Source organism: Mobula birostris, chromosome 5, assembly GCF_030028105.1.
Source record: "Mobula birostris isolate sMobBir1 chromosome 5, sMobBir1.hap1, whole genome shotgun sequence".
Lineage (NCBI taxonomy): Eukaryota > Metazoa > Chordata > Chondrichthyes > Myliobatiformes > Myliobatidae > Mobula > Mobula birostris.
Window position 1 is genome coordinate 91,705,226 of NC_092374.1, and position 14,679 is coordinate 91,719,904.

General features: G+C 44.2%; 1 protein-coding gene across 4 annotated transcripts in view; it reads left to right on the forward strand.

The window, feature by feature from the left end:
- The window catches only part of trappc14 (trafficking protein particle complex subunit 14), a 61,805-nt gene that overhangs the window by 18,477 nt on the left and 28,649 nt on the right, over nt 1-14,679 (forward strand). For 2 of the 4 annotated variants that reach the window (XM_072258413.1, XM_072258414.1), the window contains one exon: nt 12,313-12,442. The exons of 1 other annotated variant lie outside the window; for it this stretch is intronic. In XM_072258413.1, the coding sequence (XP_072114514.1) occupies nt 12,313-12,442 (130 nt within the window). Of the gene's footprint in view, nt 1-12,312; nt 12,443-12,469; nt 12,523-14,679 lie in introns of those variants that run through there. One more of the 4 variants, XM_072258417.1, reaches the window with a different exon arrangement.

A 14,679-nucleotide genomic window follows, 5' to 3' on the forward strand; every position in this document is an offset into this window, starting at 1 on the left:
CAAGTTGATAGGGTGGTTAAGAAGGCATAAGGCATGTTAGCCTTCATTATTTAAGGGATTGAGTTCAAGAGCCATGAGGTAATGATTGTGGCTCTATAACACCCTGGTTAGACCATACTTGGTGTATTGTATTCAGTCCTGGTTGCCTCATCATTGGAATCATGTGGAGGTTTTGCAGAGGGCACAGAATGGCAATAGTGAATATGAGAAGACATACTTTTGAGGTAATTGGAGGAAAATAAAGGGGAGATGTCAGAGGTAAGTTTTTTTTTTACACTGGCTGGTAGGTGAATGGGACGCCCTGCCAGGGGTAGTGGTAGAGGCAGGTACATTAAGGACATTTAAGAGACTTTCGTTTGTTGGGGTGGCAGGGTGGAGATAGGTCTCTACTAAAGGAGGTGTAAGGCGCTCCCTCCCTCTGCTAGCCTGTGGGTCACTCTTGGACAAGGTGTAGCACCTGCTTAGCCCCTGATCAGGGTCAAATGAAGCCATGGGAGCAGGTGGTGGATGGTCGTATGAGTAGCTGGTGCGTATCGTGTCCCGGTTATGTGACCACTGGCACCAGACAGACAATCTCTGAAGAGTATTGATAATTGCAGAAGGTAATGGCAAACCATTTCTGAGGAAAAATTTGCCAAGAACAATCATTGTCATAGACCATGATTGTCCACATCATACAACACAGCACATTATGATCGAACGAAGAGACTCTTAGATAGCCACATTGATGAAAGAAAAATGGAGGGCTATGTGGGAGGAAAGGATTATGTTGAGCTTCGAGTAGGTTAAAAGGTCAGTATAACATAATGGGCCAAAGGTCCCGTACTGTGTTGTACTGTTATGTATGCTGCGGCAGGCAAGTCCAGAAATTGACGGAGACCTAGCAGAGATACTTAAATCATCCTTAGTGACAGGTGAGGCACCGGAGGATTGGAGGATAGCCGATGTTGTTCCACTGTTTAAGAAGGGCTCTAAAAATAAACCAGTTAGTTATAGGCCAGTGAACCTCACACTGTAGTGGGAAAATTATTGGAAGGTATTCTAAGGGACCCAATATATAAGTATTTGGATAGACATGTACTGATTAAGGATAGTCAGCATGGCTTTGTACATGGTAGGTTGTGTCTAACCAATCTTGCAGAATTTTTCAAAGAAATTACAAGGAAAATGGATGAAGACAAGGCAGTGGATGTTGTCTGCATGGATCCCCTGTGGGAGGTTGGTCAAGAAGGTTCAATCGCTCTGCTTTCAAGATGAGGTAGTAAATTGGATTAGACATTGGCTTTGTGGGAGAAGCCAGAGAGTGGTAATAGTTGGTTGCCTCTCTGACTGGAGGCCTGTGACTAGTGGAGTGCCGCAGGGATTGGTGCTGGGTCTATTGCCATCTATATCAACGGTCTGGATGGTAATGTGGTTGCTGGATCAGCAAATTTTCAAATGACATCAAGATTCGAGATGTAGTGGACAGCGAGGAAAGCTATCATGGCTTGTACAGGAATCTGGGTCAGCTGGAAAAATGGGCTGAAAAATGGCAGATGGAATTTAGTGCAGACAAGTGTGAGGTGTTGTACTTTGGTAGGACCAACCAGAGTGTGTCTTACACATTGAATGGTCGGGCACTGAGGAGTGCGGTAGAGCAAAGGGATCTGGGAATACAGATCCATAATAAATTAAAAGGGATGTCACAGGTAGATAGGATGGTAAAGAAAGCTTTTTGACACATTGACCTTCATAAATCAAGGTACCGAGTACAGGAGATGGGGTGTTATGTTGAAGTTGGTGAGGCCTAATTTGGACTATTGTGTACTGTTTTGGAAAACCTACCTACAGGAAAGATGTAAACAAGGTTGATAGAGTACAGAAAAAAAACTTGCAAGAATATTGCTGGATTTGGAGGACCAGAGTTATAAGAAAAGAATTAATAGGTTAGTCCAATCACAAACAAGGGAAAATCTGCACTCGCTGGAAATCTGAGCAACACACAGTGCTGGAGGGACTCAGCAGGCCACGCAGCATCTAGGAAAAGAGTACAGTCGACATTTCAGACCGAAACCCTTCAGCATCACTGGAGAATAAAAGCTGAGGAGTAGATTCAAAAAGTGGGGTTGTGGGGGGAGAGAGAAACACAAGGTGACAGGTGAAACCTGAAGGGGGAGGAGATGAAGTAAAGAGCTGGGAAGTAAATCGGTGAAAGAGACAGAAGGCCATGGAAGAAAGAAAAGGAGGGAGAAGCACCAGAGGGAGGTGATGGGCAGGCAAGGAGATAAGGTGAGAGAGGGTAAAGGGGTTGGGAAAATGAAGGGGAGGGGGCATGAAGGACATTACTGGAAGTTCGAGAAATCAATGTTCATGTCATCAGGTTGGAATATAAGGTGTTGTTCCTGTAATGTAAGTGTGGCCTTGTCATGACAGTGGAAGAGGCCATGGATGGGCATATCAGAATGGCAAGTGGAATTACAATGGCAGCTACTGGGAGATCCCGCTTTTTCAGACAAACTGAGCATAGGTGCTCCACAAAGTGGTCTCCCAATCTACGTCGAGTCTCACCAATATACAGGAGGCCACAGCAGGAGCACTTGACACAGCATATGATCCCAACAGACTCATAGGTGAAGTGTCGCCTCACCTGGAAGGACTGTTTGGGGCTCTGAATGGTTGTGAGGGAGGAGGTGTAGAGGCAGATGTAGCACTTGTTCTGCTTGCGAGGATAAGTGCCAGGAGGGAGATCAGTGGGGAGGGACGAATGGACAAGGCAGTGGCATAGGGAGCGATCCCTGCTGAAAATGAGGGGGTGGGGGAGCACCCTTACCACCCCACCAGCCTCCGTGTCCAGCAGATAATTCTCCAAAACTTCTGCCACCTCCAACAGGATCCCACCACCAAGCACGTCTTTCCCTTGGGAAGAGAAGTTTGGCTAGGTACTGGAATGGAGGGCTCTGGTCCCAGTGCAGGTCAGTAGGAATAGGTAGTTTAAATGGTTTGGTATGAATTACATGGGCCAAAAGGCTTGTTTCTGTGCTGTACTTTTTTTATTATGCTATGAGATAAACATCAGGAAGGCGTGGAGAAATTTCTTCTCTCAGAGTGTGGTGAATCTTTGCCCCCATAGATGATGGAGGTCTGATATTTAAAGGTGGCGATGGATAAATATTTGAAAGATTGAGAAACTGAGGGTTTATGGGGAACTGGTAGAGGATTGGAGACCCACAGGGATGAGCTTGAAGGGCCAAGTGGCCTATTCTTCTTATTAACCTGTGTGGCTGTGAATACCCTGTGTCTGAATTGTACAAGACATAGGAACAGAATTGGGCTATTTGAATCTGCTTCCCCATTCCATTATGGCTGACTTGTCCTTCTCAATCCCATTTGCCTGCCTTTCCTTTGACACCCTGACTAATCAAGAACCCATCAACCGCTGCTTTAAACACACCCAATGACTTGGCTTCCACAGCCACCAGTGGCAACAAATTCCACAGATTTAACCACCCTCTGGCTAAAGTAATTACTCCTCATTCTCTGTGTAACAAAGTTAGAGACAGTACGACAGCTGATTTGCTAGATTACAGAAGAACTAAGTTAGGGTATTAATGTTATTGAACTGTACCCTACCATGATAAGATAAAGATCAGCTTTATTTGTCGCTCGTGCAGCGAAATGTGGCATTTGCATCAAATCAGCAAATGTTGTGCTGAGCAGCATGCAAGTGTTGCCACGCATACCCTACCAATATATTATGCTCGCAACATACTAACCCTAACTGTGTGTCTTTGGACTGTGGGAGGAAACCAGAGCAGCCAGAGGAAACCAATGTGGTCACAGCGAGAACATGCAAACTCCTTACAGACGGACAGGGATCGAGCCCTGATCTTAACTGCTGATGGTGTAATAGTGTTACACTACCGTGCCAATCTTAACTCTACCATGGATTATCCCAAGCTGCAAAAGAGGGTTGGGCATGGAGCTAGCAGTCCCATCATGTAAAAACCCAGAGCTACAGAAACATTAACAGAAGCTCCAAAGACCTCATCCCTGGGAGAAGGCGGATGCACCAAGAAGATGGACTACACCTGGAAACAACACGAAAGAATGCCCCAGGACTGAGGAGACTACTGTTGGTGGCTTATGCCCCAGTCGGGGTTATGGACTTCAGAAGAGGAATATTCCCTTGTACTACTACAGTGCCATGTAACAGTGAAATCATCTGTATGGATGACATGTTTCACTCTCTCTCGGTACAAGTGACAGCGATAAACCAAATTACTATTTGTATATGTTTCGTCACCATGCAAGGAGACATCGCCAGTGCGTTGTTCACTTGTATTCCCTCTGAATGCTTAGCTTTTATATACTTATCAGTTGATTAGTCGCAGGTGCCCCAGCCAAGAAGCAACCAAACAGGTTTTCCTTCCATACATGTGAAATACCTCTGAAATGACAGCCCGACTGCTTCAAGGATGTAGAATTTAATTCACACATAAACCAACAGCAACGTTGAGGAGAGTACAATGCAGACCAAAAGAGGAAACCAAGCTATTAGACAAGACCACTGCGGACTATAAAATCCAATGTGGGGACCACAGCAAACATTATATCAGCCAAACTGGGATCCCTGAAAGTCAACTGGCTGTAAAGTGGCATGAACAACTCTCCCTAGTCTCACTACACTTGAAGATTGAGAAGGGCACAATTTCAATAGACGATAGGTGCAGGAGTAGGCCATTCGGCCCTTCGAGCCAGCACCGCCATTCACTGTGATCATGGCTGATCATCCACAATCAATATCCAGTTCCTGCCTTATCCCCATAACCTTTGATTCCGCTATCTTTAAGAGCTCTGTCCATCTCTTGAAAGCATCCAGAGACTTGGCCTCCACTGCCTTCTGGGGCAGAGCATTCCATATATCCACCACTCTCTGGGTGAAAAAGTTTTTCCTCAACTCTGTTCTAAATGGCCAACCCGTTATTCTTAAACTGTGGCCTCTGGTTCTGGACTCACCCATCAGCGGGAACATGCTGCCTGCCTCCAGCGTGTCCAATCCCTTAATAATCTTATATGTTTCAATAAGATCCCATCTCAGCCTTCTAAATTCCAGAGTATACAAGCCCAGTCGCTCCAATCTTTCGACGTATGACAGTCCCGCCATTCCGGGAACTAACCTCGTGAACCTACGCTGCACTCCCTCAATAGCAAGAATGTCCTTCCTCAAATTTGGAGACCAAAACTGCACACAGTGCTCCAGGTGTGGCCTCACCAAGGCCCTGTACAGCTGCAGAAGGACCTCTTTGCTCTTATACTCAATTCCTCTTGTTATGAAGGTCAGCATGCCATTAGCTTTCTTCACAGCCTGCTGTACTTGCTTACTTTCAGTGACTGAGGTACAAGAACACCTAGATCTCATTATACTTCCCCTTTTCCTAACTTGACTCCATTTAGATAATAATCTGCCTTCCTGTTCTTACCACCAAAGTGGATAACCTCACATTTATCCACATTAAACTGCATCTGCCATGCATCTGCCCACTCACCCAACCTGTCCAAGTCACCCTGCATTCTCATAACATCCTCCTCACATTTCACACTGCCACCCAGCTTTGTGTCATTGGCAAATTTGCTAATGTTACTTTTAATTCCCTCGTCTAAATCATTAATATATATTGTAAACAGCTGCGGTCCCAGCACTGTGCCCTGCGGTACCCCACTGGTTACCGCCTGCCATTCTGAAAGGGACCCATTAATCGCTACTCTTTGTTTTCTGTCAGCCAGCCAATTTTCAGTCCATGTCAGTACTCTGCCCCCAATACTGTGTGCCCTAATTTTGCCCACTAATCTCCTATGTGGGACTTTATCAAAGGCTTTCTGAAAGTCTCAGGTACACTACATCCACTGGCTCTCCCTTGTCCATTTTCATAGTTACATCCTCAAAAAATTCCAGAAGATTAGTCAAACACGATTTCCCCTTTGTAAATCCATGCTGACTCGTATCGATGCTGTTACTGCTATCCAGATGTGTCGGAATTTCATCTTTTATAATTGACTCCAGCATCTTTCCCACCACCGACGTCAGGCTAACCGGTCTATAATTCCCTGTTTTCTCTCTTCCTCCCTTCTTGAAGAGAGGGACAACATTAGCCACCCTCCAATCCACAGGAACTGATCCTGAATCTATAGATTCAAAAGATTCAAAAAACTTTATTGTCATTCTAACCATACATCAGCTCTGCAGGGCAGAATGAGACAGCGTTCCTCAGGGGCAGTGCAATCATAACATAACAAACGCAACACTAAATAATAAACATAACAATAAATAGTAAAACACAGCAGCCACATGTCAGTTAAATCAGTTATAAGTGTTCAGTGCAAGTTAAAAGTGTTCAAAGCAGAGTCAGGTGGAGCAGCTATTTAGCAGTCTGACTGCCTGTCGGAGGAAGCTGTTTAGTAGCCTTGTGGTTTTAGTTTTGATGCCCCTGTAACGTTTGCCTGATGGCAGAGCAAACAGTTCATGGAGAGGGTGTGAGGGGTCATTAATGATGTACCGTGTCTTCTGGAGGCATCGACTCTGAAAGAGGTCTTGGACAGAAGGTAGGGAGAACATTGGAAAATAATTACCAATGTGTCCACAATTTCTAAAGCCACCTCCTTAAGTACCCTGGGATGCAGACCATCAGGTCCCGGGGACTTATCAGCCTTCAAACCCAACAGTCTATCCAATACCATTTCCTGCCTAATATAAATTTCTTTCAGTTCATCCATTACCTTAGGTCCTTTGGCCACTATTATATCTGGGAGATTGTTTGTGTCTTCCCTAGTGAAGACAGATCCAAAGTACCTGTTCAACTCGTCTGCCATTTCCTTGTTCCCCATAATAAATTCACCTGTTTCTGTCTTCAAGGGCCCAATTTTGGTCTTAACCATTTTTTTTCCTTTTCACGTACCTAAAGAAGCTTTTACTATCCTCCTTTATGTTCTTGGCTAGTTTACCTTCGTACCTCATTTTTTCTCCGCATATTGCCTTTTTAGTTACCTTCTGTTGCTCTTTAATAGTTTCCCAATCCACCGGCTTCCCACTCATCTTTGCTATGTTATACTTCTTCTCTTTTATTTTTATACTGTCCATTATTTCCCTTGTCAGCCACGGCTTCCTTTTTGGAACGAACTGATCCTGCACCTTCCGCATTATTCTCAGAAACACTTGCCATTGCTGTTCCACTGTCATCCCTGCTAGGGTATTGTTCCATTGGACTTTGGCCAGCTCCTCCCTCATAGCACCATATTCCCTTTGTTCAACTGTAATACTGACACTTCCGAGTTTCCCTTCTTCCTCTCAAATTTCGATTGGACGTGAGCGAAAGCCATGGCACAAGCAAGCATGCGGCATACAAGAGAATTCCTAGAAAAGTGGTTTTCCACAAACAGTTCTATAAACAGACATGTAGACCTCAATCCCATTTATAAGCCAGCGTGGACAAAATCCCAACAACCAATCAGTGATGAGGCCCCTTCCCTACGTCATAATTGAGTTTCCATAATGGCAACCAATCAGCTGATTGATTAGTACTGTATCTAAAAGCCAAGCATTCAGAGGACAGACCACAAGTGAACAGTACACTGATGATGATGTCTCCTCGTATGGTGACGAAATGTTGGCAAGTGGATTGCCAAGATTGGAGAACAACTCAACCCAATCATCAACCACCTGAATTGCCGATCTTCTGAGTTATTTCCGTCAATTACCAATTTGTAAAGGGGTTAAAGATGTTCTGAGGAATCAAAAATGTGTTGGCTAATGTGGTGTTGCCTTAAGGCGAAATGATGTAAAGTACAATATTATCATTGACAGCACCCTCTAGAAGTTAAAGGTTAATGTCCTAAACACTCCCATGAACAACTTGTACAAAATAATCATGTTCTTCCAAAGAGTTCATAATAGTTCATGAACATGAAATCATACCGTTATTGTCAATGCAAAAAAGCCCAGAAGGCATAAAGTTGCAAGGCAATTAGAGTACTTGGCGTGTGAGCCCGAATAATGATTGGGAAAAACAGGTTTGGCCACCGCAAGGTAATTAGAACTTAAAGACGCATGTCCCTGAAACTGTTTTGTTGTACAACGCATCTAGTTCTCTGGTGGTCTTCAGGGATGCCACAGTAGCATAACAGTTATTGCAACACTATTATAGCTCAGGGCGTTGGAGTTAGGAATTGAATTTCACAGCCATCTCTACATCCTCCACGTGGAATGCATGGGTTTTCTCTGGGTGCTCCAGTTTCAAAAAAAAAATTTGCCACAGTCCGAAGACACACCAGTTAGTAGGTTAATTGGTCATTGTAAATTGTTCTGTGATTCACTGAGGCCTCAGTTGGTCACGGTCAACCATGTTGCATCCTGCCTAGATGCGAAAGCCAGGGCAGTACAATATAGAGAGTAAGCTGTTGCCGTGCAACAAGCTGCCCATCTCCATGCATCTAATAAACCCAAAGAAACGGCAGAGACCAATCTAATTTGGCAACAGCTGTGTCCCAGGAGTTGCCAGTTGGCATTGAACTCAACTTTGAACTGCCTGAGGGACTCCAGCTCCAGACTTTTCCCTCGGGGTTTATTCCAGTGATTTTCCCCATAAGTGGGTATAGCCATAAGGCTGCAGAGGTTTGAGATCAAGAATTACTAGATTACTAGACCACTAGATTCTGGAATGGTTCCGGTAGACTGGAAAATTGCAAATATCACTCCACCCTTCAAGAAGGGAGAGAGGCAGAAGAAGGGAAATTATAGGCCAGTTAGTTTGACCTCAGTGGTTTGGAAGACACTGGAGTTGATTATCAAGGATGGGGTCTTGATATTTGAAGGCACATGATAAAATAGGCAGTAGTCAGCATAGTTTCCTCAAGGGAAAATCTTGCCTGACAAATCTGTTAGAATTCTTTGAAGAAACAACAAGCAGGATAGACAAAGGAGAGTCGGTTTATGTTGTGTACTTGGATTTTCAGAAGCTGTTTGACAAGGTGCCACGCGAGGCTGCTGAACAAGTTATGAGTCCATGGTATTACTGTAAAGATTCTAGCATGGATAAGCGGTGGGTGTCTGGCAGAAGGCAAAGAGTGGGAATAAAGAGAGCCTCTTCTGGTTGGCAGGGTGACTATCCCCACGTCATCACTGATTAACTGGATTTTGACAGCTCACACTTGTTCCTCAATCACACTATATTTACTTGTGCACAAGGGAAAACAGCATGTCACCAAACTGTTCTCAAGCTTGAACAAAGAAATGCCATTTTTATACAGAAGGTAACTAGTTGGATACAGATATTGACCAATTGATAATCTTGTACATGTTCAAATTCCTAATTACATGATCAATCACCAATCACACAACGATAATACCGTAAATCATCGAAGTAGAATTGGGTCACTGGTCCCATTGAGTCTGCTTCACTATTCCATCATGGCTGATTTATTATCCATCTCAATCTCATTCTCCTGCATTCTCCCTGTAACCTTTAACGCCCTAATTAATCAAGAGCCTATCAACCTCCGCCTTAAATATATTTACTGACTTGGCCTGTACAGATGTTTTCCTCATCTCTGTTCTAAATGGATGTTCTCCTGTTCTGATGCTAGGCCCTCTGGTCCTAGACTTCCACACTATAGGGAACATCCTTTCCATATCCACTCCATCTCGGCCTTTTAATATATTATAGGTTTCAATGAGATTTCCCCTGCCCCCTCCGCCTCCCATTCTTTTTAAACTCCAGTGAGTACCAGCCCAGAGCCATCAAAAGCCCCTCCTATGTTAACTCTTTCTTTTCTGGGATCATTGTCATGAACTTCCTCTGGACCCTCTCTGATGCCATCACATCATTTCTTAGATAATAGGCCCAAAACTGCTCTCAATACTCCAAGTGCAGTCTGACCAGTGCCTTAGCATTATATCCTTGCTTTTATATTCTAGGCCTCTCAAAAAGAATGCCAACATTGCAGTTTCCTTCGTTACCACCGACTCAACCTGCAAGTTAACCTGCAGGGAATCCTGCACAAGGACTGCCAAGTCCCTTTGCATCTCTGATTTTTTTAAATTTTCACCCTGTCTAGAAAATAGTCCACATCTTTATTCCTTCTATCAAAGTGCATGTCCATACACTTCCCTACTCTATATTCCACCTGCTATTTCTTTGCCAATTCTCCCAATCTGTGCAAGTCCTTCTGCAGACATACAGCTTCCTCAAAACTACCTGCCTTTCCATCTATCTTCATATCATCCACAGACTTGACCACAAAGCCATCAACTCCTTCATCCAAATCATTGACATACAATGTAAAAAGTAGCAGTTCCAACACTGACCCCTGCAGAACACCATTATTCACCTGCAGCCAGCCAGAAAAGGCTCCCTTTAACCCACTCATTGCCTCCTGCCAATCGGCCACTATTTTATCCATGCTAGAATCATGGGAGCTTATCTTGCTAAGTAGCCTCGTGTGTAGTACCATGTCAAAAGCCTTCTGGAAATCCAAATAAACAACATCCACCAATTCTCCTTTGTCTATCCTGCCTGTTATCTTATCAAGGAATTCCAACAGATTTGTCAGGCAAGATTTCCCCTTGAGGAAACCGTGCTGATTTTGGCCTATTGTGTCGTGTGCCTCCAAGTACCCCAAAACCCCATCCTTAGTAACAGATTCCAACATCTTTCGAACCACTGAAGTCAGGCTAGCTGGCCTATAATACCCTTTATTCTGCCCTACTCCCATTTTAGATAGTAAAACCATTCTAGGATCTAGTGATTCTTGAAGGATCACTACTGAGGGCTCCACAATCTCTTTAGCTACTTCATTCAGAACCCTGGGACGTAGTCCATCTAGTCCAGCTGACTTACCTACCTTCAGACTGCTCAGCTTCCAAAGCACCTTCTCCTTATTAATACCAATGACACATACTTCTACCTCCTGGCACTCTCACACTTCTGGGATACTGCTAGTGTGTTCCACAGTGAAAACGAATGCAAAATTCTTATTCAGTTCTTCCACCATTTCTTTGACCCCATTACTACCTCTTCAGTGTCATTTTCAATGTCCAATATCTACTGTCATCTCTTACTCTTTTATATATCTGAAAAAAAACTTTTGATAATCCTCTAGTTTCATATTTCATCCTCCTCTCTTTGCTGCTTTCTGTTGGCTTTTACAATACAGGTATTGTAGTGTGATTCATAATCATGCAAATCAGGAATACTCAGGTGGGGCGCCACTGTAATGTAGCGGTTAGCTTAACGCTATTACTGGGCCACTATCTGTGAGGAGTTTGTACGTTTTCCCCCATGTCTCTGGGTGCTTCACTTTCCTCCCTAAAGAGTTCCAGTTTGGTGAGAGGGTGGCATGATGTGCTACCAGCAGCATGCTGACACAGGTGGGCTGCCCAGCTCAGCACAATCTCCACTGATTTGATCAGACACAAAACAGCACATTCACTGTATGCATCGATGTACACGTGACAGATAAAGTTAACCTTGATCTTATCATAGTAGGACATCATTTAATAACTTAATGACACCTAATTTGCAGTACTGTGCAATAGTCTTAGACATGTATAGATATCACTAGGGTGCCTAAGACTTTTGCACTACTGTATTTGTCAATGTGGATTGGAGATCAGGTTTGTAAATCTGACAGGAGCAAAGGATGTTGGGAATGGTGATGGTGGAGCACTGCGAGAGAGGTTGTGGCAGAGGAGGAGTGCCAGGGCCAGGGTTGGGGTGGGGGGGATGCAGACACACCCAGCCCTAAGACCAGGCAAAGTCATTTGATTCCAAACAATTGGTTTATTATCATAGAATGTCTCTCAGGTGCTTCTATCTCGCTTCCCCTTTTCCCAGCCATGATTTCCCTCTCCCTGCCCCCTTCCCACTCTCAGTCCACAATAGAGACCCAGATCAGAATCAGGTTTACCATCACTCAGATATGTTATGAAATTTGTTTTGTGTTTTTTGTGTGGCAACAGTACAGTGCAATACATAAAATCACTATAGTACTATGCAAAAGTCTTGGGCACCCTAGCTCTATATATTACTGTATTTATTTTTATATATAAAATATATGTGTAGGGTGGGTGTGTGTGTGTATATAATATATATAGTTAGTGATAAATAAGTCTGAATCTGAATTTTGCCTGGGCTGACTACACGCTCTGTTAACTAGCTTTCCCTGCACATTATCTTATCCCTTGCATTATCTTATCTCCTGACTCACCTCTGCTGCCTTTGCCCTTTCCTGACTGCTTTCTCCCAGGAGCTGATACCCTCTGCACTGTGTTCTCCACCACAGATCATTGTCACGGTGTGGAAGAGGGATCAGGAGAAGGCCGAGGTGCGGGAGCATGGCTACCTGACCATCCTGCAACACCAGAACCCTTCCAAGATCTTCAGGGAAGATCAAAGCACTTTCAAAGCTCAAGGTACAGCAATGATGGGGCAGCCAGCAGCACAGATGAATGAACACGGAGGCCGTGTATCTTCACACGGTTAATAGTCGGTGGTAAAAGCTCCAGTCCTATGTTCCTTACTGTTCAGAATAAGGTTTAACACTGACTTGTGTGGCATGAAATTTGTTGTTTTGCGGCAGCAGTACCGTGCCAAGATGTAAAAATTATTTGAATTTCTGGCCCAATTACATCCACGTGACCAATTAGCTTGCAAAACTGTACATCTTTGGAATATGGGAGGAGACCGGAGCACCCGGCAGAAACCCACGCGTTCACGAGGAGAATGTACAAACTCTTGCAGACAGTGGTGGGAGTTGACCTGGGTCGCTGGCACTGCAGCAGCGTTATGCTAATCACTAGGCTACTGTGATGCCAATTAACTGTAAAGTACAAAAATAAATAGTCCAAAGAAAAGGGATAATGAGGTAGTGTTCATGGAATAATGGACTATTCCGAAACATGATGGCGAAGAGGAAGTAGTAGTTCCTCACTGAGTGTGGGTACCACCACCCCAATGGAAATAATTAGAAGAAGGCACGTTCCGGGTGATAAAAGTCCTTCTTACGACACTGCGTCTGAAGGCATACTCAGTGGTTGGGAAGGTTGTGCCCATGACAGAGCTGGTCGTGTCTACAACAGTGCTCAAAGTACGTACATGTCATCGTATGCAATCCTGAGATTCATTTTCTTCAAAGGTTCATTTTACTATCAAAGTGTGTGTGCAGAGTACCACTTTGAAACTTGTCTTTTCCAGGTAGCCACAGAATACAAAAAAAAACTTGCAAGCCCCAACCCCTCCCTTGCACAAAAACTAGAGATCACCCAAAACCCCAGCCCACCAATATGCAAAAGAAAGAATGGGCAAGAATACAAAAAAAAACAGAACTGAAAGAGGCCAATGTGAACTACAGTCCAATCCACAAACCTCAGAATTTCGATAATATCTCAGGAGAGCATTGGGACCCAGCGGCCCCTCTCTGAGAACCGCTCATTCTCCTCTGCATTTGCCTCGACCCTTCAATCAGCAAGAAATGTGGTCGATCATGGTCCCTCATCTCATCTCCGAGCTTCTCCTCGTAGCTCATGGTCACATTTCTCTCCTGGAGTTTTCTCAGGGACATCAGGGTGCTTAGCTCACTTGATCAGACTACAGACTGCAAGTTCCAGGCTCCAACAGTTTCAAAAACAGAATTAAGATAAGAAGAATAAGTAGAAGATGTAGAAAAGCTGAAACAATTGAGTACTTGGAAGATCTCACCCAAGGAATCGTCATTCGCTGGTGCCATCTTGACCAGAAGCGTACTTGTGGGTATACTCAACAATTCTATCGAATAGTAACTCTAACAGAATCAATGAAAGGCTGCCCAGCTAGGGCATACAACAAAAGTGCAGATGACAACAGACTGTGCAAATGCAAATAAATAAAAAATAGCAAGAAGTATCGAGAACATGAGATGAAGAGTCCTTAAAAGTGAGTCTATTGGTTGTGGGAACACTTCAATGATGGGGAGAGTAAATTTTTTTAGTCTTTTATTCAAAGGCCTTTTCTACGCTATCTATATGTTTGCAGGTAATACCAGCATTTAGGCTGCATCTCAAATAACGATGAGCCAGAATACGGGAAAGAGATAGGGTACTTTGGAATGTGGTGTCATCTCATCTGCTGTTATGCTGCAGGTGCTTGGGTCCTCCATCTTTGTATAGGATTCCTCATTACTATTTCTATAGCTGTGTCTTTTTACCACTCTGGGTTGTTAGCCCTGAGTTGAACCCTGAACCTGGAGGACCGGTGGACCACTCTTGGTATGGCCTCTGCCCTTTGGCCTGTTTGGTATGGGTGACCCTACCAAGAGTCAAAGCACAAGGCCCTGACTCCAGCCAGCATAGCTCTCTGGGTCACTGAGGCACGCAAGCCTCCAAACCCTACAACAAGGTTGTGGTTCTCTTGGAGGAGTATGGCGTCATGACAATGTGTTACTAAGCTCAATGTCAGCAAAGCAAAAGCTTGGGTCATTGACTTCAGGAAGGGGTTAGTGCATTAGCTCCTGTCTACATCGATGATTCTGAGGTTGAGCAGGTTAAGAGCTTCATGTTCCTTGGAGTGAACTTCACCTAATCCAACCACATTGATGCCACAGCCAAGAAATCTCACCAATGCCTCTGTTTCCTCAGGAGGCTAAATAAATTTGGTATGTCCCAACCAACTCCTG